At 42.0% G+C, this 22,807-nt stretch overlaps 1 protein-coding gene across 2 annotated transcripts in view; it reads left to right on the top strand.

Moving 5' to 3' along the window:
• The first annotated feature begins 219 nt into the window (after positions 1-219).
• LOC149285512 (A disintegrin and metalloproteinase with thrombospondin motifs 6-like) overlaps positions 220-22,807 on the top strand; it is a 123,574-nt gene continuing 100,986 nt past the window's right edge. The window contains exons 1-6 of one of the 2 annotated variants that reach the window (XM_089495249.1): positions 220-316; positions 1,094-1,461; positions 8,715-8,883; positions 9,564-9,781; positions 11,314-11,397; positions 12,666-12,811. In XM_089495249.1, coding sequence (XP_089351375.1) covers positions 220-316; positions 1,094-1,461; positions 8,715-8,883; positions 9,564-9,781; positions 11,314-11,397; positions 12,666-12,811 — 1,082 coding nt within the window. The remainder of the gene's footprint in view (positions 317-1,093; positions 1,462-8,714; positions 8,884-9,563; positions 9,782-11,313; positions 11,398-12,665; positions 12,812-22,807) is intronic. The other variant, XM_089495250.1, reaches the window with a different exon arrangement.

A 22,807-nucleotide genomic window follows, 5' to 3' on the forward strand; every position in this document is an offset into this window, starting at 1 on the left:
TAATATTGTATAATAAGAAAAAAAACACAAATAGAAAAGACTCAAAAAAAGTAAAGCATAAGAAAACAAGCATTTGGGTTGTGCGGAATAATAGGCATTATTCATGGACTTGGTATGGTTCAGGTCTGGGACAGAACAACTATTATAGCACGAAGCTAATCCCAAAACTGTAAAATCAGGAACTTCACAGCAAAAAAACAATATTTTTCCCCCCAAATTATGGAAATTTTGTGGAAGACGTTGACCTGGATTTTGGGCCTTGCCATGGCTTCATCGGAATTTCACAGGGACAACAGACTTTCCTATAGTTCTCAAGGTAGGGTTCCACAATCACACCTGAAATAGGCAATGCAATAGTATTTTAGATTGTACATACAAAGATTGTTGTGCCATTCACATTTGTTTACCTTTTTAAGAAATGTGGCAATAGACTTATTCACTTTATAGGTGGTTTTGTAGCTTAAAGTTGAAAGAAAGTTATTTGTCTGAGGGAGCTCAGTGCCAGAATTTAGCAGAAAAACCATAATTAGTGCATCTACTTCCTTTTTAATAAGAAGCTTGAGGCCCTGCTGTCAGAATAAGATGATTACAATCTCTGATACCTCTCTGATGCAGGAAGTACAAGCAGACAATATTGACTACCTGCCAAACTATAGCGGTAACGGCTATAAGTAAAGGTATTTGGCACCATACGTAACATAGTCATTGAACATAACTCCATCTGTAACTTCGCCCACTTTTGTGGAGCTAGATGGTTCCTTAGAACAGGGATGAGGAGGAGAAAGACAAGGCTGGTACTGGAATCTGTTAGTTATTGTATAAAAAAAAAAAATACCAAACTCAGCTCTGCTGACGAACGGTAGTTGTTACCTTTGAAATCAAATATAGTTGCACTGATTAAAAAAATAAAAAAACCCATTTAATGAGGCTATGGGTTGCGTTGGTGACTGGTCCACTTTTGACACAAGATAGTTAGCTGTAATCCTATCCTTGTGTTCGCTGTATTTAGTGCACTAGTATGTACTACTTCCTGTTACTCTCCTTTTCCTTTGCATGCTACCTTTCTGGACTGGCCTGGCTTGCGATTACAAAGGGGAATTCCTGTCTTACCTTGAACACTACCAGCTGACGGTTCCTATAAGGGTTGACCACAGTGGAGCCTTCATCGGTTTTATTGTGAAGAATGAAAAGCATTCGCGGAGGAGGCGGAGGAGTACGGACCCTAAAGACCAAGAACACGAAGCTTCTAAATTATTTTTTAAAATTTCTGCCTACGGCAAGCACTTTCATCTGAACCTGACCCTGAACACGGATTTAGTCTCCAAACAGTTTACGGTAGAATACTGGGGGAAGAATGGGCCCGAGTGGAAACATGATTACATTGAGAACTGTCACTACACGGGATATTTACAGGACCAAAATACCACAACTAAAGTGGCTCTAAGTAACTGCAATGGGTTGGTGAGTATTTTTTTTTTTTTACAAGTGTGACTTTGTAGAGTAAAAAGGAGAGAAAATGTTGACTTGTTAGAACTTCTCAACTTTGAGTTGGATAGACGATACACATGTGTCTGTGCCCTTTGTCAAGGCAGAGCAGTGCTGGTAACTCTTAGAAAGTTGCAAAGTACATCCAATAGTACTTTGGATATTTAATGCCACACTTTTATTACAGCTACTTCCCTGAGTTTAAGTATCGGTTGGTTTCTAAATAGTAGGGGATAATTTCTCATTCTTTAGTATTTAAGAAATAAGAGTCATGTTTTATTAGTAGGTCACTTCTCCCATTTCACACAGAAGAGAAAAGGTTAAGTGGTTGGCTCTTATATTGGGGTACAAATTGCTGCTGCTGGTAAGGACCTCCTCTGTATATTAATAACCTTTAAAACATTTTGGTTTATTATCTAAACAGCAGGATGGACAGGGCTCTGAGGCTGCTAGACACATCAGTTTCATTGACCCATGAGTGAATGTTGGACACCCTGACCAGTTTGGTCCTCTGTACTACAAAAGATTATATACAGCTAGTTTGGTCCTTTTGGCACCATTCACACGGCGATAGAAAATCTTATCTTTATTTCACAGCAAGGTGTGTACGTTTACCAAACCATGCCAAACAGATTGGTGAGACACATTTGAGGCTAGTGTTTTCCAGATATACATTGTTCGAGACTTGAAATGATTCACTCGTTCTCTAAACAAATCACTTGCTGTGATGAATAGGAACACACTGCCCTTTCCCTGCTGTCAGAGCACGACATGCACAATGGGTATCGTGTATCACGTTTTTGGTGGCTTGAGGCTAGAGCAACACTACTGGAATCTTCACAAGGAAGCAAGGATTCAAGGCATGTATTGCAAAGTCTGAACCTTTGTACTGTTGCTCGGGAATGTATTAGACGTATTCAAGCCTTGCGGTTATATCCTCTGTAACGTTTAGTGTATTGTTACTCAATGCTCAGCGGGCTTAAAGGTAGAAGGAATGAATACATTAGCTGGCATATGTTTTTTTTTTTTTGCTGAAGACACTGCTGATTATTATCTTAACCCCTTAAGGACAATGGGCGGTCCCTAAACCCATTGAAAACAAAGCATTTTGAGCGCGTACATGTATGGGCTTTGTCATTAAGGGGTTAAATACTATAAAACATATTCTAGGTATTATTATTATTATTATTATTGCATGACTCACCAGCCAATTCCATAGCATGCTTTTTATGCAATCCACGCATCCTATAATATATTTGTATTTAATTCCCACCAGTCTTCCTGTGTTCTGCAGAGTTTTCTATGTGGACCATTGTGCCGACCAGCTAGGACCAGCTCCTTTTAGGATGATGGCTTTGTAGCATGTTCAGCAGGCTAGCGTGTCATTGGCATGGAAGGCGTGAGCTGGTAGGGTTAATTCCCAAGGTGTCCAAGGGGGAATACTTTGGGATTGTGAGAAGGTGTAGTGTGTTGAATGTGCATACCTGGCAGTGATGCCACAAGGGACAGCACGAGACGCTGTGCACGTGCAAATGGTGTTTGGTATAGAAAAAGACACGCTTGGGTATTTAATTATTACAAAATTTGAATGTCTCATGTCTCACTCTATATTGTGAAAGATCAAACCCAGTGAGGCTTTCCTGCATAATGTATAATGAAATAAGTGAGAGGTCTTTCAAGAAACCTTCCTTCATGAACTATGCAATACATGGGGCCATCTTGGTCCGTCTTGCAGGAGAAGATTATTGGGATTGGCCTTTCACAATGCAAAGTGATGTCAGGGAGATGAGAGTTTAACTTTTTTTTGCAATCTCTCAATTTAGTCAATAAACCAATAGTGTTACAATCTAGTTAGAAGCTTTACTTCTTTTATAGATGCCATTAGCTTGCTTATCCATTACTGGAAATATGGAAAGTCTGAGCTTTAAATAGAAATACATGATATAAACGACGTTTAAGTCAATTGTCCAGACAAATGTTTAGTCAACCGTGTAAACAATGTACAGTGCACTGAACAATATTACAGATAGTATACCCAGGGACACTGCTTTACATTAGATAGTTAAACATGGTGTAACTGAATATTTTACTGAGCACATCGGTAATAAAGTAAGGCTGTTTAAATACAAGGGAATGATATGGCAACAATACATTTACTTGTCCAAAACCATCATTATGAGAAGGAAATATGATTCAAGTGTGAGTCTGCTTAGATGTAACTTGAGATCAGGTTTAAAATTTAGACATAAAGTATAAACCGCTGTAAGTTGAATGAAAACTGCCAATACTTTAGTAGAATGCACATTTTAGAGCTAGATATACCCACATTTCTGTAACCGGTTGGGCCACCATCTGGTGTTTTTAGAGTTAATTAAATAGGGCACTGAATTAAAATTGCTTACTGGTGCATTGCTAATCCTATTTAGCACATATTTTTTGCATCCTTTCTCTTTCATGGGTGACTTTTCATATTTTTTTTTTCTTCATTATAGATGAAATGTTTAGATTGACGTAATTATTCTTTATACATCTCATAATCGCTGTTTTAATCTTTGGATTGGGGATAAGTGGGTCCCTACAGACAGTGAATAGTGCGGAAACATTGAAGTTCATTGTTTCATTGTTCCTGAGTTTCTTAACATGGATTTGTGAGCAGATTAACTTTTTCAGGAATCACACAGTCTTTCTCAGTATGTATATTTTTCATATAAGGGATTGTGGTATTGAGTTAATACATGGTTATTTCACATTTGTAAAAAGAACACACAGCCAACCTTGAATGGACCCGTATTTTTATTTAATGTTTTAAATTTCGGTTTGTACTTTAACACAAGATTATCTTTTAAGAACTTCCTGATTCACGGGTTTGTGTAAAATAAAAGTGGACCTGTCACTTGAACCAGTCCTACATTTTACAATTCACAATAAGTATTAAATTCATGGAATTGTGTTTAATTTGTCTATTATAACCCAGTTGGGTTTGAAGCTAATTGGTTCTTGCAGACTTATCCAATATCCTACATTTTACTGAAAATAAACTAGTGTAATAGTGTATAATAAGGGTTTATATGTATTATATTCCCTATATTAGCATATTCCCTGCATATGTCTACCTTGGGAGCAGCCGTTTTAACTTTTCATAGGATATAAATTATTGGTCCTGCCTATTAAGTTATCTCTTCCCACTTGTACAGTTGCCGATTGTCTTTGGTTGGTTCAGGCACAGCTTCCAAAGCTCCAAAGCACGCAGTACTCTGTTTGTGTTCTTCTGAGGCCAGGATATGGTGTTTGTGTGTGTGTTTGTGTGTGTGTGTGTGTATATATATATATATATAAAATCATATCTTGCCTCTCAGTAAAATGCATGGCAGCTATGGACGTAAGTGCCCTGGGACAATATACCACTTATAAGCTATAGGCACTTGTGGCAAAATCAGTTTTGTATGATAAAAGTTGTGATGGTCCTCCTTTAAGTAAAAAGTTGAGTTCAGAACAAATGACTTATTGTTAGTGCAGAGAACACAGACAAAAAATGTAAAGTTACATACACTTTTGGGGCTCCCAGATGAGATCCCTTCTCCCCGTTGGATCAACAGCAATTTGTGTGTGTTTCAAATCCCAACCTAATTTGTAGACCATGGTGAACGTTATCTTTAACTTTTTTCCTAGGATATGCATCATTATTCCTTCCTGTTATGTTATTTTATACCTGTTGATGTTGTTGTTGTCCAGGAAGGTGATATCCTCAGGACAGGAACTAGATCAGATAATGTAATAATTTATAGATCCCTTCCATGATGTAAAGTTTTATACTGGATTGACAATCAAAGATCACAAGCTATAGGTAGTTTTTATGAATTAATTTGATTATGGAGGAAGGTGTGATGGGACAAGGTGCTGTTCCACCTACTCTGCTCTCACTTTTCATAACTAAATGCAGTATTACTATTATTATTATTATTAATATTTTGCATTGACTTATGTATAGAACACCATTTCTAGTACTGTTAAATGCCCAAACACTTCAAGAAATAGTTCTCATTCATAATTTCTGCTGGAAACACTTGTCATGTGACACAAAGGCAGGTGGCTGCCACCATAGAAGCCGAAATAGCTTCTGTGTCGTCTATATGTGACTAGAAACAACAGGGCCCTGGTATGAAATAGTTGCCCTGAGGCCCCCGAATTCACCAAACAACATGTCCCATACTGTCATATTTTCCCCCCAAAAGCCAGCTTTGCCTCCAAGCAGCTTATCAGTGCCATCTTTGCCCCCAAACCACTTGTCAGTGCCCCCAAACAGCTTGCCTGTGCTCCTACCCAAGCATATCTATGCTCACACACAAATGCATACATATCTATGCTCCCACACAAACACTTAAACATACACATCCATGCTAACACACAAACACTTACGCATTCATGCTCACACAAACGTTATACATACACGTTCCAGTTAACACACACTTATACATACATTCTCATTCTTACATACATACATACAATCATACATACTCCCTTCCTGCCACTCACATCCCCTTAATTCACCCTCTTCTTTTTCTCTGGTGCTCGCACACTGTCTGACCAGACCAGCCCTCTGTTAACCGGCAAAAGCGAGGCTGCTGGAGGAACTGACGGACAAGTGGTTGCAAGGGGCCCATGGAAAGTTGGGCCCCGTCGCAGTTGCGACCCCGGTTGTTACGCCACTGGATTAAACCTTTAGAGGAAAGAATACAATGACAGCTCTGCTACGGTTTATTTGCTTAACATACTAAAGAATGCAATTAATGTTTTGCCTAAGAGGAACAGCAACTTTAAGCGCAAAACCATGACATTTTATAACAGAGTCCTGCTGCTACCATATTTATTATTTCGCTGTAGTGCTCTACAAGAAGCATCGGGTTCCCCCTTTTCAGCAGTGTTCAGAGGAGGAAAATATTATCTCAAGTGAGACGTAAATCACTTATTATTGTTTGTGATAACATTGTAAATTGATGTGCTAACAGCGAGTTGGTTGATCTTTGCTAAATCCCTGTTGACAGAACACCTCACATGGAATGCTCCTACAAACAAGATGAGAGCGGGAGATCTGTTAACTACTAATACTTAAAACAATAATAATGCTGTGTATAGTTGCCCAGGTTGGGTTACTAAAGTAACGCTCAACCTTTATCCTTTTTAAAAGTTGCAATTATCATACAACATAATCTGAATAATCAAAAATAATTAAGTTAGATGATTTGATGATTTCTGTGAATTAATCCCACAGTTCACCTAACGGGGAAGAGGTCAATGAATTCTAATATTACAAATTAACTCAGTAAAGACAAAAAAACAGCGGAATCAGTTTTCTCTTAGAAACTTTAATAGGGGTTTACGTGTAAAATCACTGCCAGCTCATGATATATGCAATACATAAAACTGCACTTGTGCATAATAGCATGTATAAATGCAGGGCCGGACAGGCAATGTTGAGCGGGCCCTGGCACTTTATATCTAGCAGCCGCCTGATGATGATGGTATAGCCGATGGCAGGATATGTGGAGCCGCATGCTACGTTTTTGTGCTCACGCGGCTCGCGGCCTGGCAGATACAGGCGCTGGCTTCACACTGCAGCAACTGATCTGCTGCTGGAGCGGCAGATTCGGTGAGTGTGTAGTGCGGTTACCAGGTGGCCCGTCCAGGCCTGTATAAATGGAATTACCATTCTTTATACACCTGTGGTTGTAATGCTGCAGCATTGGATATGAGGTTAGTTTTGTTTCTTTGGTCACAAAAAACAGACAAAAATATACATAGAATGTGCCTTTTTATCGCGTTTCTTCACAAATGTACTTTATGGCATCCCTATCTCATTATTGACAAAGTCTGCAGGGAGTTGCTGTTTCATCTTAATTTCACTGTACGTTTTGAAGAGCCAACCTCAGTGAGGTTCTGCTCCAAGACTAATTTGGATTGGCTTGCAATAATGTATATTTAGTGAGATTTCTTAAAATTAATTTCACTTACGATACTACGCAGCATTCTTGCTGAGAAATTTGCCCTTCTTGCACAGAGATTTATAATGTATAGTGGGAAACCACAACTTTCCTCCCAACTTACACTTTAGTGAATAAACTCCTATTAATCCGTCTTTCCACAATTACAGCCAGGTTTCTGAATATGTAAGTTGAAGAAAATCAGTCATAGATGACGCAACAAACAATGAAAATAGTTTTTGAACCTCTGTGTGCATTCTAAATAGCTAAATATTCATGTAGTAACGTGAGAGTGTATGTTAATAGTAGCAGGTATTTGTATGTGCATTAATATAAGCCATACACTCCCAACATAATGAAACATGGCCGAATCGGTCAACAAAGCGGCCCTGGCAGTTTAAGGCCAATGGCCGCAAATGGTGTAAGTGTGGCTGACGGCTAGATAGAAAGGCGGCACGCTGTGTTTATGCCGCTTATGCAGCTGGAGCGGCAGATTGGGTGTGTATGGAGCGATGTTGGCCAGATTAGTTCTGCGTGCCAGGTGGCTACTTCGGGCCTGTCTGGGAATTTCCTGGAGCACTCCTGATTGTAATGGTACAGCATGGCTGTGTGCTTTGATAGATTAAAAATTAAGGACTCTTGGCCCTTATAGCAAAAATGTATACTGCTCCGTTAATGTCGGCCTTGCCAACATTTTGGAAGGCAGGTGACTGTTAGGGGTAACAGACATGGCTTTTGACATTGATTTTCACCCTGGGTGTTATTAGTTTTTGTGCCCAAATGCCATGCTTTCTTTTTATTTATAAAATGCTTGATCATTTTGGGGGAAAAGTTCCTGTTATAATGATCAGCCATGCCAGAAATATATTGTTTCAGGGATCAGTGAAGTAAACTGTGCTCCAACTGGCTTGTCAAGCTAGCTTGTCAGCATGAAGAGTGCTTTTTAATACATTTTGAATCTGTGTCTTTCTGAGTCTCTCTTTACCTGCTTTTACAAAAAAAACGCAAGCAGTAACGGTGCAGTAATTATCTTAATACATTTTTTCGGGGTGGGTTTGAGTGCTCCTTTAACTAAAGTAGTATTTAGTATGATAATTGATATTATGATAGTATCTATTTGAGTTCTAAAAAGTAGGTTGATGAATTCATATTTAACACACTTAGCAAAATGTAATTAAATGTGTATATTCAAACTTATAGAGTGCTATACTGATTTCTTTGCTAAATCCTTTTCATTCTCTCTCCTCCAAGCATGGCGTCATCGCTACAGAAGATGAAGAATATTTTATTGAACCTTTAGAAAACACAACTGATAATTCCGACCACTTTAACTATGAAAGGGGTCACCCTCATGTAATTTATAGAAAATCTGCCATCAACAATCGGCATTCGAGTGAACAGGGGCATTGTGGTGTGAAAGGTAAGTTAAACGTGCAGTCTAGTGCAAACAGATAAAATAAAGTAACTAAAAGTCCAGTGCAAACAGACAAAATAAAGTAACTAAAAGTCCAGTGCAAACAGGCAAAATAAAGTAACTAAAAGACCAGTGCAAACAGGCAAAATAAAGTAACTAAAAGACCAGTGCAAACAGATAAAATGTAATCTATTTAATGAAAAAAGAAAAACATATTTTATCAGTCACTTAAACAGATAATAAAAAAAGGTCTGATTTACATTGCCGTATATTTTTTTCCCTGCTAACTTTTTACCTCCATACGTCACGTTTGCAATGTCTTCCATTTATAAGAGCAGGTTATCGTGGCTTGTAGGTACTTATAGTGCAGGACTGTATGGACCTTTGTTACCTCGCGTATGTTTAGTCAACAAAACCGGTCGTTGGAATGATTCAGACCACGTCGCCTGTCCCAGCTTTGTTATACCTGCTTTGATTAGATTCACTTGTTGCTATTACATTGTATCAAAATTCCTGCAGAAGGGTCATTCAGATTATAACGGATGAGAAGTTTCTTATTCGCGTGAATCATATCATCTTGCAGTCTGTGAGGGCGGATGCATTCGTAGTACTTAATAGTGTTAAGCACTACTCACGCCATTCTGAGTAGCTAAATCTGCTGTGAATTATCATCCTTTTTTGCCTAGAAGACTTCACTGGAAACAGCAAGCCCTGGTGGTTGAACCACACATCCTTCATGCCAACTGTCTCATCAGACAACGATACAGATAATGGTCCTCGCAGGCAGAGGAGATCAGTCAGTGTGGAGCGATTTGTGGAGACATTGGTTGTAGCTGATAAAATGATGGTTGGATACCATGGCCGGAGAGATATCGAACACTACATACTGAGCGTCATGAATATTGTAAGTTTGACCCCTTCATCGTTTTGAACAAGTACTTCTGTATATGATCTTTCTATTCTGTCTGTAACCCAATCAAATTCAACATGGTGGAAAAGCCAACACTCTATGATAGACCTTACAACAATCCACTGTGGCATTTCTGTTTGTAAAATTAAAAACCCTACATGTCTATGAAGGAGGGAAGAACACGGGATGAGAAACACATCTCACCCTGTAGGAACGCAACCAAAAACTGTTTTTGTCGCTTCTTTCCTCCTGTATTTTACACAACCAAAACATATGTGTCAGGGTGGATTGATGTGATGTCGAGCTTTTCCCCCATGTTGAATAGCATCATGGTCAGTGAGGCTGATATACTATGCACCATCACGGCAGAGGACTTGGATTTTAATGAACGTCCGTAGTCATTTTAAGGCATTTGTAACCATCCTCATTCAATTCAAAATACAGAAAATGCATTTCTCCTTTTCAAAAGATAACTCTCCGTCTGTTTAATTGATCACGTCTTGTGGAATGAGAGAAAACCTTTCCCTCTAAAGCCAGTTACATGATACTCGGTTAGACAGAGCATCCTATATCTCCATTCATCCGGTGACAGTTTCTCTGAGAAGAAGAAGGTGCCGGTGACTTATGTTTTGACTTCTTTTCCAACTCAGTCAATGTCCATTGTGAAAGCTATAACTTTAGACATTATTAAGGGTTAATCTTCATCCCAGCGCACCCCTTTGAAAATGTTATATAAGAACTAAATCCAGACTTCAGTAGGAGATGTAGTTCCTGGATCCCTCTTTTGAAGTTTCTTTTGAGGTCTGTTCCTTCCACTTCACTAGAGGCTGTACTTAATTTACCTGTCAAATCAAGGTAAAATTTTACATTCAAGTCACCGGATAACTGTTAGAAAACAATGCAGATTTTAAGATGCCTATCTCATAGAACGTCCAAAGAGACCACGGAAGAAATGTTCCATTAAATCGGAATGTGATTGTGATATAATCTACAAAGGTTGGCATTCTGTGATATTATCACTTGAACCTCCAGCTTTTCTTTTACTTGTCTGGGATTTTTCTAACACACTGTTAGTTAACCTACTGTAAACCATGGGGAGCACACGCGCGTTTAATCGGCAAATAATTTAACATAGATCTACCCTAATGTAAAAAACAGATTCTACATTGCATTGGAACTCTCCGAATGCCAGAGCCCTGCGCAACGCTTAGCCCAAAGTGCACATGTCCTGTTTATCCATTGATGGGTTATGATGATGCTATATTAATCGGTAAATAATAGTAAGAGCGATAGTAATTATGACAGCAAGACATGACTTATCGACATATGGACATCAGAAATCCATTGAAATCCTTGAACTTGATTTGCATCGGCACCCACATTTTTATTTTTACAATTCATATTCACTGACAAGTGTTATTAATTTGCAAAACACAATGCTTTTTTTTTTATATATATATTTTGAGCATGTCACTTGGTTGTTTCATTGTCTGACTTTGTGTCTTTTCTTCTTTTCTGGAGGTCAGGTTGCCAAACTTTACCGTGATTCCAGCCTAGGAAACGTTGTGAATATCATAGTGACACGTTTAATAGTCCTCACGGAAGATCAGGTAAATCACCCATCATGCATGTTTGAGTTTAACCCTTCTCTTTCTTGGCATATTCCACAATAGCCTCTAATGGGTTGTACTTTAGAGCTCTGTCTAGTTAACCTGTATTCAACCATTTAACCTAACTCGGTGATTGCAGAGGCATGCTTTGATCCAAATTAGTTGCACTTAAAGGGAAATTATATTAAAAGTATAAGCAGTACTTAATCATGTTTTGGAATTATGTGTCCTGCCACTCCCTTCCCTTGTGTATGCATTTGTTACAAGGTAGTGTCATGATATGTGTATATATGTGTGTGTATATATATATATATATATATATATATAAACAAGGGACCTTGCACACTTTTTATAAAATAAATCATTTGGACCCGGGGGCATAACTTAATGAAATATAACATAAATCAAAAAGTAGAACCCTTGGAATTCAGCAAAATATTAAATTAAGAAAATCTCAACATTTCTACCTATTGCTGTCTTTCTCTTTCATTACCATTTTAATAACATTGCTTCCAGGGGTCCATCTCCAATAAGTGAGGAATTTATTTGTACGCCGCTGGGTTTCTTTCAGTGGTCCCTGCTTTAGAAAATTCTGACCAGTGTTTCCCAAAGAATTGCACCTTATTCACTTGCCTGTTTGGTGCTTCCTGACACATCAGCCCGAAAACCGGGGGTATATGTGAATGTTTGTCCATCGCGACACATGTGCACTTGCATTGGGACCCAACAGATTCTCCACTTTTAGCTGAAATCTCCATAAAATGACTATATATGAAATACTCCACATTTGTGGACACTATACATTTAACCTTGTTAATGTCAGAATGGCAAGGAATGTGATATTTGAGGAAGGATGAAGTATTGGTCTTCACTTACACTAAAACGAAGTAGAATAAAAAATGTTAACCAGATAAACTTAAATTAAGATCACACAGGTTGGTGCTGTTTTAAATGCAGCATAAAGAAAGCTGAAGGCTCCAGTAGCACACTTGTAGGACTATGGATTTGTGAAAATGACTTATTTTGCTGATGATGTGAAATTGTTATATTGACATAATCATTATTGCATTTGGAACACAATATACGTCTGTTCAGTAATATGTTGGCTGAACTCTGGGTCAGATTTTATAGAGATAAATATTGGCAAGAAGAGCTTATTCCTAGAAACCACTGCTTCTAATTATAGTTCCATTTTAGTCTTCAAACGGCTTAACAACTGACCTTAGTAATTTGTTTGGAACGTTTCTGGTATGTGTGTTGTATTGCAGCCAAACTTGGAGATAAACCACCACGCCGACAAGTCCCTTGACAGCTTCTGTAAGTGGCAGAAGTCCATCCTTTCCCACCAGAGTGACGGGAACACAATTCCAGAGAATGGCATTGCACACCACGACAACGCTGTGCTCTTTACCAGGTATGAAGCTCTCTGTTCTTGTATTAGTGAAAGTAAAATGCAATTCCTGTAACCTAAGAGGGTAGCTTCCCCTTGAAATGACGATTTATATATATATATATATATATATAAATATACAATGCCGTGCAAAGGTTTTAGCAGGTATGAGAAAATGCTGTAAAGTAAAATTGCTTTAAAAAATAGACATGTGAATAGTTTATTTTTACCATTTAACAAAGTGCAAAATGAGTAAACAGAACAAAGATCCAAATCAAATTCATACTTGGTGTGACCACCCTTTTGTTTTTAAAACTGCATCAATTCTTCTAGGTATACTTGCACACAGGTTAAGGAATTCTGCAGGTAGGTTGTTCCAAACCTACTAAGGAGAACAAACCACAGTTCTTCTGTGGATTTGGGCAGCCTCAGTTGCTTCTCTCTATTCATGTAATGCCAGATTGATGATGTTGAGATCAGGCCTCTGTGGGGCCATACCATCACTTCCAGGACTCCTTTGGGTCGTGGTCATGCTCCGTAATAAAGTTGGGTCCATTCAGAGGCCTTCCTGAAAATATTGTATGATAGATAGGCATCTGCCTGTACTTCTCAGCATTGAGGAGACCATTAATTTTGGCCAAATCCCCAACTCCATTTACAGAAATGCAGCCCCAAAGTTTCAAGGAACCTCCACCATACTTCACTGTTGCCTGCAAAAACTAATTCTTGTATCACTCTCCAGCCTTCCAGCAAATAAATTGGCTTCTGCTTCATCCAAATATTTAAAAATTTGTACTGATCGGGGGGCGTGGCCGGACTCCAACCAGCATGGACGTGTGAGTGTTGAGCTCCTGAGCACCCTGCCCGAAAATAAGCTTCGGTACTGCTGCAAACCGCCAACATGGGCAAACACAATAAGGTTCCTGCTACCCCTAAAGCTGCGGGTTCGAAAGAAAAGACCCTTACCTCGGTCCGCGCGTTCTTTCAGCCATCTTCGGACCAGGACTCCCGCGACTCCTTTCCTAGGCCTGCCTCTGCTCCGGCCAGCCCGGGTAGTGATGTGACGGGAGAACTCCCTTTGGTCTCGACTGACTCTGACCCGGTTCCTTTGAGTCGAGTGTGGCAGACGAAATTGGAGTCCTTACCTACAAAGGAAGACATTTCTGCTATTATCGAGCGTGCTACACACGGAATTCGTTCGACCCTCTCGGCTATTCAGGTGGACATCCGCCATATTGGCGACCGCGTGGCTGCCCTGGAGGACGAGCAACCGAAAATCTGCCAATCTGTGGATGCTCTCACGGCTCAACTGCGTGACCACTCGACTATTATCACCCATCTCTCACGAAAACTGGAAGATCTCGATAATAGGGGCAGACGGAACAACTTACGGATCCGAGGCCTTCCAGAGTCCGTTTCCCATGCGGATCTTGTGCCGGTTCTGCGAGAGATTTTTAACACACTTCTACAGCGGCCGGTGGACTCTGCTGTCGAATTTGACAGGGCCCATAGGGCCCTACGTCAGAAGCCGTCGGGTACTGCTCCGCCACGGGATGTTGTGTGCTGTCTGCGGAACTACCCCTTGAAGGAGGAGATCATCAGGCGCGCCAGGGCTGCTTCGGCGATCCGGTGGGAAACCCATACCCTCGCTATATACCAGGATCTCTCCCCTGCGACCTTGCGGGCTCGGCGCTTTTTACGGCCGGTTACACAGGCACTCCGCGACGCCAACATCCCTTATCAATGGGGCTTTCCGTTCGCGCTCATAGTGCGACGGGGCCCGGACTCTTTTGTGATCCGACACCCCGGAGATGTGCAGCCCTTTGTTGATGCCTTGGGCCTCCCTTCCTGCGAGGTGGATGATTGGGAACCATCTTTCCTGGTACCTCCTTCAGCGGCTGAATCCTCGGATGACTGGTCGTCGAAGACGCGACGGAGGAAGAGACTTCGTCCGGTGGATGACACTCGCACTTGAACTTGTCCGGTCCTCGGGAACAGTCCGTCAGCCTTCTGATTTCGACGCGTTCGTTTTTGTTTTGCCTCCGTACGTATCCTTATCTGCGACGTTTTGATTTACTTTTGTTCGTTTCCGTCCGACGATTTTATTTTTGTTGTCGGACTTTTCGCCGGGGCTGGACAGTTAGATCTGCTTTCATCGGAGACGCATCACGATGGGGTTGGGGCGTCTTGATGGTTTTGCCGCTTCGCGGAGTTTCTGCCATCGGTCATTTCTATCTCGTGCCTGGACTTATTTTTACAGGTGGTCCCTGTATCGTCTGCTTACCTGCGGATTCATTGTCCTACGGCCGCTTCCCGTTTAGATGGCGCAGATCTCTGTATGTTCTGTATATTTTTATTTTTATAATTTTCTTTTTTTATTGTATGGTCTACTCTTTTCATTTTTTCTGTTTTGCTCTCTGCAAGCCGTTTGGGATCTGTGTTGTGCGGTGTGGGGCGCCGTCCCTGCTTTATTGTGCCTGGGTAGGGTGCGGAGGCCGTCCTCGCTCGCTCTCCAGGTTGATTGTCTACACCATACTCATTCCTGCATAGTATGTTGGGACTGTTGTTCCCCCCAGGGCCCTTCTGCTCCGCTCCTAATGGAGTGCTGCAGCAGTTTTCGACCTCTCCTGAGGTCTTTGGCTCATTATTTGATGCCATAGCATCCAGAGTCTTTACTTTAGTTTTGTTTTTATGTTTAAGACTCTATTCATGGTTCTTTGGTTTTGTTATTTTGTTTTATACTCAGATGCCCCGAGATTGTTCCTTCAGCTATGGGTTTCCCCAGATGTCCACTAAATGGCGCCTGATCTGATTCGTGTCACTTCCCTGAACGTCAGGGGCTTAAACAAACCTCAACAACGGTCCAAATTATTACACGTACTGAAGTCTTCTAAAACACATATAGCGTTTTTACAAGAAACACATTTTAAGTTGGCCAAAGAATTCAAACTCACAGACAAGCACTTCACGCTTGCGTACCTTTCTAGTTCCGCGGTTTCTAAGACCAAGGGAGTCGCCATTCTCCTTCATAAATCCTTACCTTTCCGGCTTCTGGACATCTGGAGGGACTCAGAGGGCAGAGCAATTTTTTTGAAGGGTTGGATAGGCAACCATAAGGTCACCCTTGGTAACGTGTATACTCCTAATATAAACCAGCCTTCCTTCCTCAGTTCTATGTTGTCGAAACTGAGTGATTTCCGTGACGGCGTTACTATCTTTGGGGGGGATCTTAACATGATGCTTGATCCGGTTAGGGACTCCTCAGCACGTAATTCTCACATACCTTTCTCCAAAATTCGGAAAGTTAAGAAGTGGTTGCAGCTCAACCAGCTGGTAGATGTTTGGCGGTCCCAACACCCCACATCCCGTGATTATACTTTCTACTCTCACCCGCATGACAGGTATACTAGAATTGACGCTCTGTTCCTCTCCCACCAGCATTTGCTTCAGCTCCACGCGTCCTCGATTGGAATCCAGTCGCTAAGTGACCATGCCCCCGTGCATTTTACCTTGAAACTTACCTCCTTCCCTTCGCGGCCGTGGTCTTGGAGGCTTAACGAGAATATTCTTAATGACCCTACCTTCTTGTCGGACCTCTCTTCACATATTCGTAATTACTTTTTGGAGAATTCCTCAGACTCCTTGTCCTTCCCGGTGGTATGGGAAGCACATAAGGCGGTCCTTAGGGGACATCTAATCACAATCGGTGCCCACCTTAAACGCTTGAAAAGGGCGCATGCCCTCTCTTTGACGACTCAGATTTATAGTTTGGAACAATCCCACAAGTCCACTTTGGACCCCAATGCGCTCCTGCAATTGCAAGCCCTTCGGGAGCAACTCGCCTCCCTTTTAGATACCACGACCAAACGTAATTTTCTGCGGACCAGGTCGCTATTTTATGAATTGGGTGACAAACCCGGAAAACTTCTGGCGCGGGCACTTAGGGCTAAAAGAGCTTCCACTTTTATTTCTAAAATCAAGGACCAGAAGGGGGCTACTCATTTTGAATCGAATAAGATAGCTGAGTGTTTCCATTCTTATTATAAGTCCCTCTATAGTTTGTCTTCGTTGGCGAGTTCGGATCCCACTTATCTTGACTCCATTGATGCGTACCTAGCCAAGAATTTGCCATGCCGTCTCCCGGCGGCGGCCACGGAGTCTCTTAATGCCCCGGTATTAGAGGAGGAGGTAGCGGCAGCCTTAAAGTTGACTCCTAATGGCAAATCCCCGGGCCCTGATGGTTTCACCGTGTGCTATTATAAACGCTTTGCTTCCCTATTGGGCCCCCAATTGGCGAACCTGTTTAATTCCTTGGCTTCCAATGCTGCTTTGGACCCGCAAACTAACTTGGCGTACATCTCTGTCATCCCCAAACCGGGTAAAGATCCAGCGCAATGCCCGAGCTACCGGCCTATTTCATTGATCAACACGGACATCAAATTGTTAGCTAAGGTCATGGCCATGCGCCTGCAAACTTACATCCCCTTGTTGATACACAAAGATCAGGTGGGCTTTGTTCCGGGGAGGGAGGCTAGGGACAACACAATTCGGCTGCTTAATTTATTAGCGTACGCACAAGGGCGCAAGCTCCCTTTGGCTCTCGTCTCCATGGACGCCGAAAAGGCGTTCGACAGAGTGGCTTGGCCTTTTCTGTTTAGGGTCCTGGAGACTGTTGGTATTTCAGGCCATTTCCTGAATCAGGTGAAAGCCTTGTACGCCACCCCTTCTGCCCAAATTAGGGTTAATGGGGTACTCTCGCGTCAATTCCGGCTTGAAAACGGCACCAGACAGGGGTGCCCACTGTCCCCCCTCCTATTTATTCTGGCGATGGAGCCCCTGGCGCATGCGATTCGCTCTAATAAGGACATTGTCGGGTGTGAAGTGTCTACAGTCACTCATAAATTGGCCATTTATGCGGATGATTTATTATGCATAACCCGCAACCCTCTTCATTCCCTTAAGTATCTTACGGCGGAACTGTCTGCATTCGGGGCGTTGTCCAATTTTAAAATTAATCTGCAGAAGTCGGAGATCCTGGGGGTTAATATATCGGACAGTATGAGGGCTGCGATAACTAGGGCCTTTCCGTTTCGTTGGCAAGTTTCGGCGATCAAGTACCTCGGTCTGTGGATTCCCGCGGATCTCTCCAAACTTGCTCCCCTTAACTATGGCTCGTTGTTGCAGTCTGTGACTGGCGATCTGCGCCGTTGGTCAGTCCCCCATATCTCTTGGTTTGGCCGTATAGGTGTTTTGAAGATGAACGTCCTCCCGAGATTTCTGTACCTATTTCAATCCCTGCCGATCTTTTTGCCGCGGTCTTACTTCGCCTCCTGTCGTAGGCTTTTCTTGAGGTATGTTTGGGGTTCACGGGCTCCGAGAATCGCCTACCAGCATCTCATTAGACATAAGTCCAGGGGCGGTTTGGGACTACCCTGTTTGGAGAGCTACTGGTTGGCTTCCCACCTGCGTAGGGTAGTTGAGTGGTCCTTAGGGGCACCTAAGCAGTGGATCCCGCTGGAGAGCTTCTTCCTGGGGTGCCATGTTTCGGCTGCGCCTTGGCTCCCGGCCAATTATGGTACACCTCTGTCGCGATGCCACCCCACAATATCCCCGACCCTCAAGGTCCTTCGACGAGTAGCCGCCAAGCAGGTGCTGACCTCGATCCCGGGCCCTTTGTTCCCCCTTACGCATAATCCCGCCCTATCTCTCCACGTCAGCCAGGATCTCTTACTTTCGCTAGTGCCCAAACGCTTGAAATGTCTTCGGGTATGTCAGATCCTACAGGGTGATTCCTTTCGACCCCTGGGTAATCTAGTCCCTCAGGACTCGCACCCCTTTCGTTTGACTTTCCTTTATCACCGATTAAAACATTATGTGCAGACGTTGTTGCCGAACCCACAACTCAGTCGGGATCTGACTGAGTTTGAGCGACTCTGTATAGTGGATACCGAGCCTCCGCACCTACTCTCTAGACTTTATACACTCTTATTGAATGTCCAGGGGTCTACGAAACCGTTCTTTCTTAGCTTATGGGAGAGAGATCTCCGATCCTCTATTGCTGAGTCGGATTGGGACACAATGATAGGCCTGGTTCATAAAGGTTCGGTCTCCACCAGACTACAGGAATGCTCTTATAAACTGCTCTCTCGGTGGTATAAAGTACCTGCTGAACTACATATTTTCTTACCGCAGGTTTCCCCACTGTGTTGGAGGTGTGGGCTGGCGGAGGGCTCCTACGTTCATTTATGGTGGGATTGTGCTGATATCCGCAGTTTTTGGCACATGGTGGTCCGGGTGATAAGGGAGGTGTCGGACCCTGGCTTCGTGGCTTCTCCGGGTGCCCTATTATTGCATCAGGTTCAACCCTCTCCTGGGGTTTACAGGAAGTCGTTGACGATCCATCTCGTCCAGGCGGCGAAGGCAGTTATCCCTCGGTTCTGGAAGATGGCGGGTCCCCCTCCTATCGGTGCGTGGGTGTCTCGGGTCAATTGTGTTGCACAATTGGAGGATATGGTGGCCTCCTCCACAGGTCAGGAATACCAAAACACCCTTAAATGGCTCCCATGGAATTTGTGGGTTGCCTCATCAGGCTTTATTGCCGTATGTCCGTAGGACGGGGGGGGTCGTTGGTACAGTTATGGGGCCTCTCCTTGTCCTCCCTGACGTTTCCTAGGGTTATTTACTTATCTGCATATGTGCTTTTGCTAACGGCATCGGTCAGCATGTCTTTCACATTCCTCTAGCGTGAACATCTTGGAGTATCTCTTGTTTATGTTCTTGAGTTGTTGTTTTCTGGTGTCGCCTGCCGTGCGGTGCTTTCTGCTCGACGGCATTGTACGGGCATACTCTCCGTCTCGGTTACTACACAATGTTTCTTCTTTCTGTTGGAGTCTCGCGGACCTTGGTATGCTTATTGTATAAGGTTGTGTCTGATAACCTTCTGTATTATTGTATTATCAGGGGTGACTCTGCCTATTTACATGCATGTCAGATATGTGATGTTTTTCTTAATATGTGTTTCCTGAATAAACGGAGATTTGAAGTAAAAATTTGTACTGATCAGTCCTGAACACTTGCTGCCATTTTCTGCACCCTAGATGGGTGTACCAGGGTACCACCGTTTTTTGCCAATGCTGCGCTGATGGCAGCATTGGACATCTTCCGATTGCAAAGGGAGTACGCATGGTGTGCCGTTCATCTGCTGTACTAAGTTTCCTTGGCCGACTGCTTCTTCTATGGGCCTTGACATTGCTCGTTTCTTTGTGCTTCTTCAAAAGAACTTGGGGATAATATCTGGAAACCCCTGTCTGCCTTGAAGTTTCTGCCTGTGAGAGACCTTGCTTGTTGCTGTGCTCAGTCTTGCCATGGCGTGTGCCGCTTGACATTAAACTGTCTTCAGCAGCCTCACCTTGTTAGCGAGTCTAGCTGTTCCTCACCCAGTTTTATTTCTCCTACACAGCTGCTTCTGTTTTCAATGATTGTGTTTTTAACATACATATTAAATTGGTGACCATTAGCCCATGTTTTGTATAATTATTAAATCATACAACTAACTATGTTGCCACAAAACCCCCTGACTTTGTGCAAGTGTACCTAGAAGAATTCATGCTGTGTTGAAGGCAAAGGACAGACACACCAAATATTGATTACATTTAGATATTTGTTCTGCTTACTCACTTTTCATTTTGTTAAATGGTAAAAATAAACTATTAACATGTCTATTTTTTTAAAAATTCCTCCTTTACAGCATTTTTCACACCTGCCTAAACCTTTTGCACAGTACTGTATTTTTTGTTTGCCGAATAATGGTGATTAGATGGACGGATTCCATGCTGGGATATTTGCAGTCATCCATTGGGTGAAGCATCACGCTAGCATCTTATAACGGTAAATAATCTCAAACTAATGCTTTTTTATGTATGTGTTTTAATGCTTTGTTTTAATTAAAACTGCACAACCAGAAAGAGCCCAAAAGGGTGTTTTTATGTAGAGTGCCACTTAACAGCCATAATGTCAAAAGACACAAACTTAACAGCCGGTCAAGAATGGAGGTCAGGAACATGCTGGTAATTGCAATGCTCTAATGGCGCAAATGTTTTATCAAAAATATAATAAAAAACTGAAGAACTATGATGACAACGAAACCCATGTACATTTTTAATGCTGTATGTATTAATAGGTTAATCCTGTTGTGTTTTAGAAAGCGCCTCATAACGATAGACTATGAGTCAAGACGTCCCTTGTCTGTACAGGTTTTCATGCGCGGTTATCATGCATTCAGGTGAAATCATCCAGAGCAGGTTAACAGCACTACACATACACACACATGCACTTTTTTTAGTGTTTTCATTTATTACGCAATGGTAATTGTTTGATTACGTGCTCATTAGAGTAATCGTAGTACTCGGGCACTACTTCAGCCCTCAAGACTGAGTTTGATACCCCTAATCATTGGTATTTTAAAATGTGAAAAGGTATTTGAATCAGATGTAAAACAGATACAGACTCTTATGGTCTATCTATACATGAATGATTGTATTGGGTCTTAACTTGCATTCCAACATTCTAAGGGTGAATGCATCACAGGGCAGAGATTCCACGTCCCGTTTGCTGCATCCCGTCTGCCTTACATCCTTCTCACCTCACCCTGTTCAGTTCCATCTACAATACCATCTGCAATCCTCGTAGATTCTTCCTCTGCATACATATATGCGTGAGAGTCACAAAATTGGCATTCCTTGCATTTTTACTTTAGTACTATGTTTTAAAATATTATTACAGGCTACAAATGAAATATTGTAAGGAGAGGCTTATTAGTTATATCAAGAATGAAGCCAATCTAAAGAAATTTGTTGAGCTACAAAAATGAGCATTTCTGGTAGTTGAGGTCATCTTGTGTCTACGTGAATATTTCTTGGGACTTCTTCCATCCAGAATCTGGAACTCCTGTTTACCAGGCTGCCAGTGCCGGTGGTATAGATGGGTCTCAGCTGGATTTAATCCCGAACCCAGATGCTAAGGGAGACTGCATTAGGATCAAGTAAAAAGCACACACTTAAACCATCAACTGGCAAAGTAAATGAGCAATTTATAAATCAGTGATCCATGAAAAAAGGGTGTCTGCACCGCTAAACAAGTTGTCGACTTTGCAACAATGAAAACTTTATTGCAATCGTATAAAAGCCGAATTCATAGAGCTTTATGTAAACTGACATTTATGCAATGGAGAAAATGACATCATAATACCTAGAACTGTGTTTAAGGCAATTATGTGTACACAGTTTTTATTATGATAGATTTCAGTTGAAAAAACGCAGACAGAATAATTAACAGACAGTTTCTTTTCCCTTTAATTGTCAAGAATTTACTGTCTAGGTATTTCTTAAGAGCCCAAACAGTCTATTACAAATTCTCTTTTTGTATAATAAATTATTGTAATTTGGATTTGATTTATGGCACAATCCTCAAAGTCTGCCATGTGTCAAGGCATTTGGAAGCTAGATTGTAACTCTGCATTATATATTTGGTTACAGTTTATTTGTAACAGCGGTCAGGTCATTATATGAGGAATACATCTCGGCTCTGGCTTTCGCTTGTTTGATTGTGCAATTAGCAATGTATCCAAATTCTATATGTTCACGGGTTGCCTACTACAAACAGTGAATATTAACTTGTCACTGTAACAGGTGAAGGGGAGAATTCCAGCAGAAGAGTCATACCGTGCTTTAATGTAACCTGCATCGGAACCGGGCTGGTGATGACAGGGTGGCCCTTTAGAAAACTTTCTCCTTGGTTATTTGATTTAAGTTGGTGCTCCGAGGCAGGGCCGCCATCAGAGGGGGGCAACCGGTGCTGTTGTACTAGGCCTAGCTAGGCTGGGAACTAAAAGAAGTGAGGCCACAGTGGATCCCCTAGCACCATCTCCCCAACTCCCCCCAGGCTGCATGCCCTGCTTTCTTCAGTCCCAACAGGATTGAGCCAAGGGTTAGGTGCCTGGGAGGGGGAGTGGAGAGCAGGAGA

Source organism: Sceloporus occidentalis, unplaced genomic scaffold, assembly GCF_023333645.1.
Source record: "Sceloporus occidentalis isolate IW3139 unplaced genomic scaffold, rSceOcc1.0.p SCAF_78, whole genome shotgun sequence".
In the NCBI taxonomy this organism is placed as follows: Eukaryota; Metazoa; Chordata; class Lepidosauria; order Squamata; family Phrynosomatidae; genus Sceloporus; species Sceloporus occidentalis.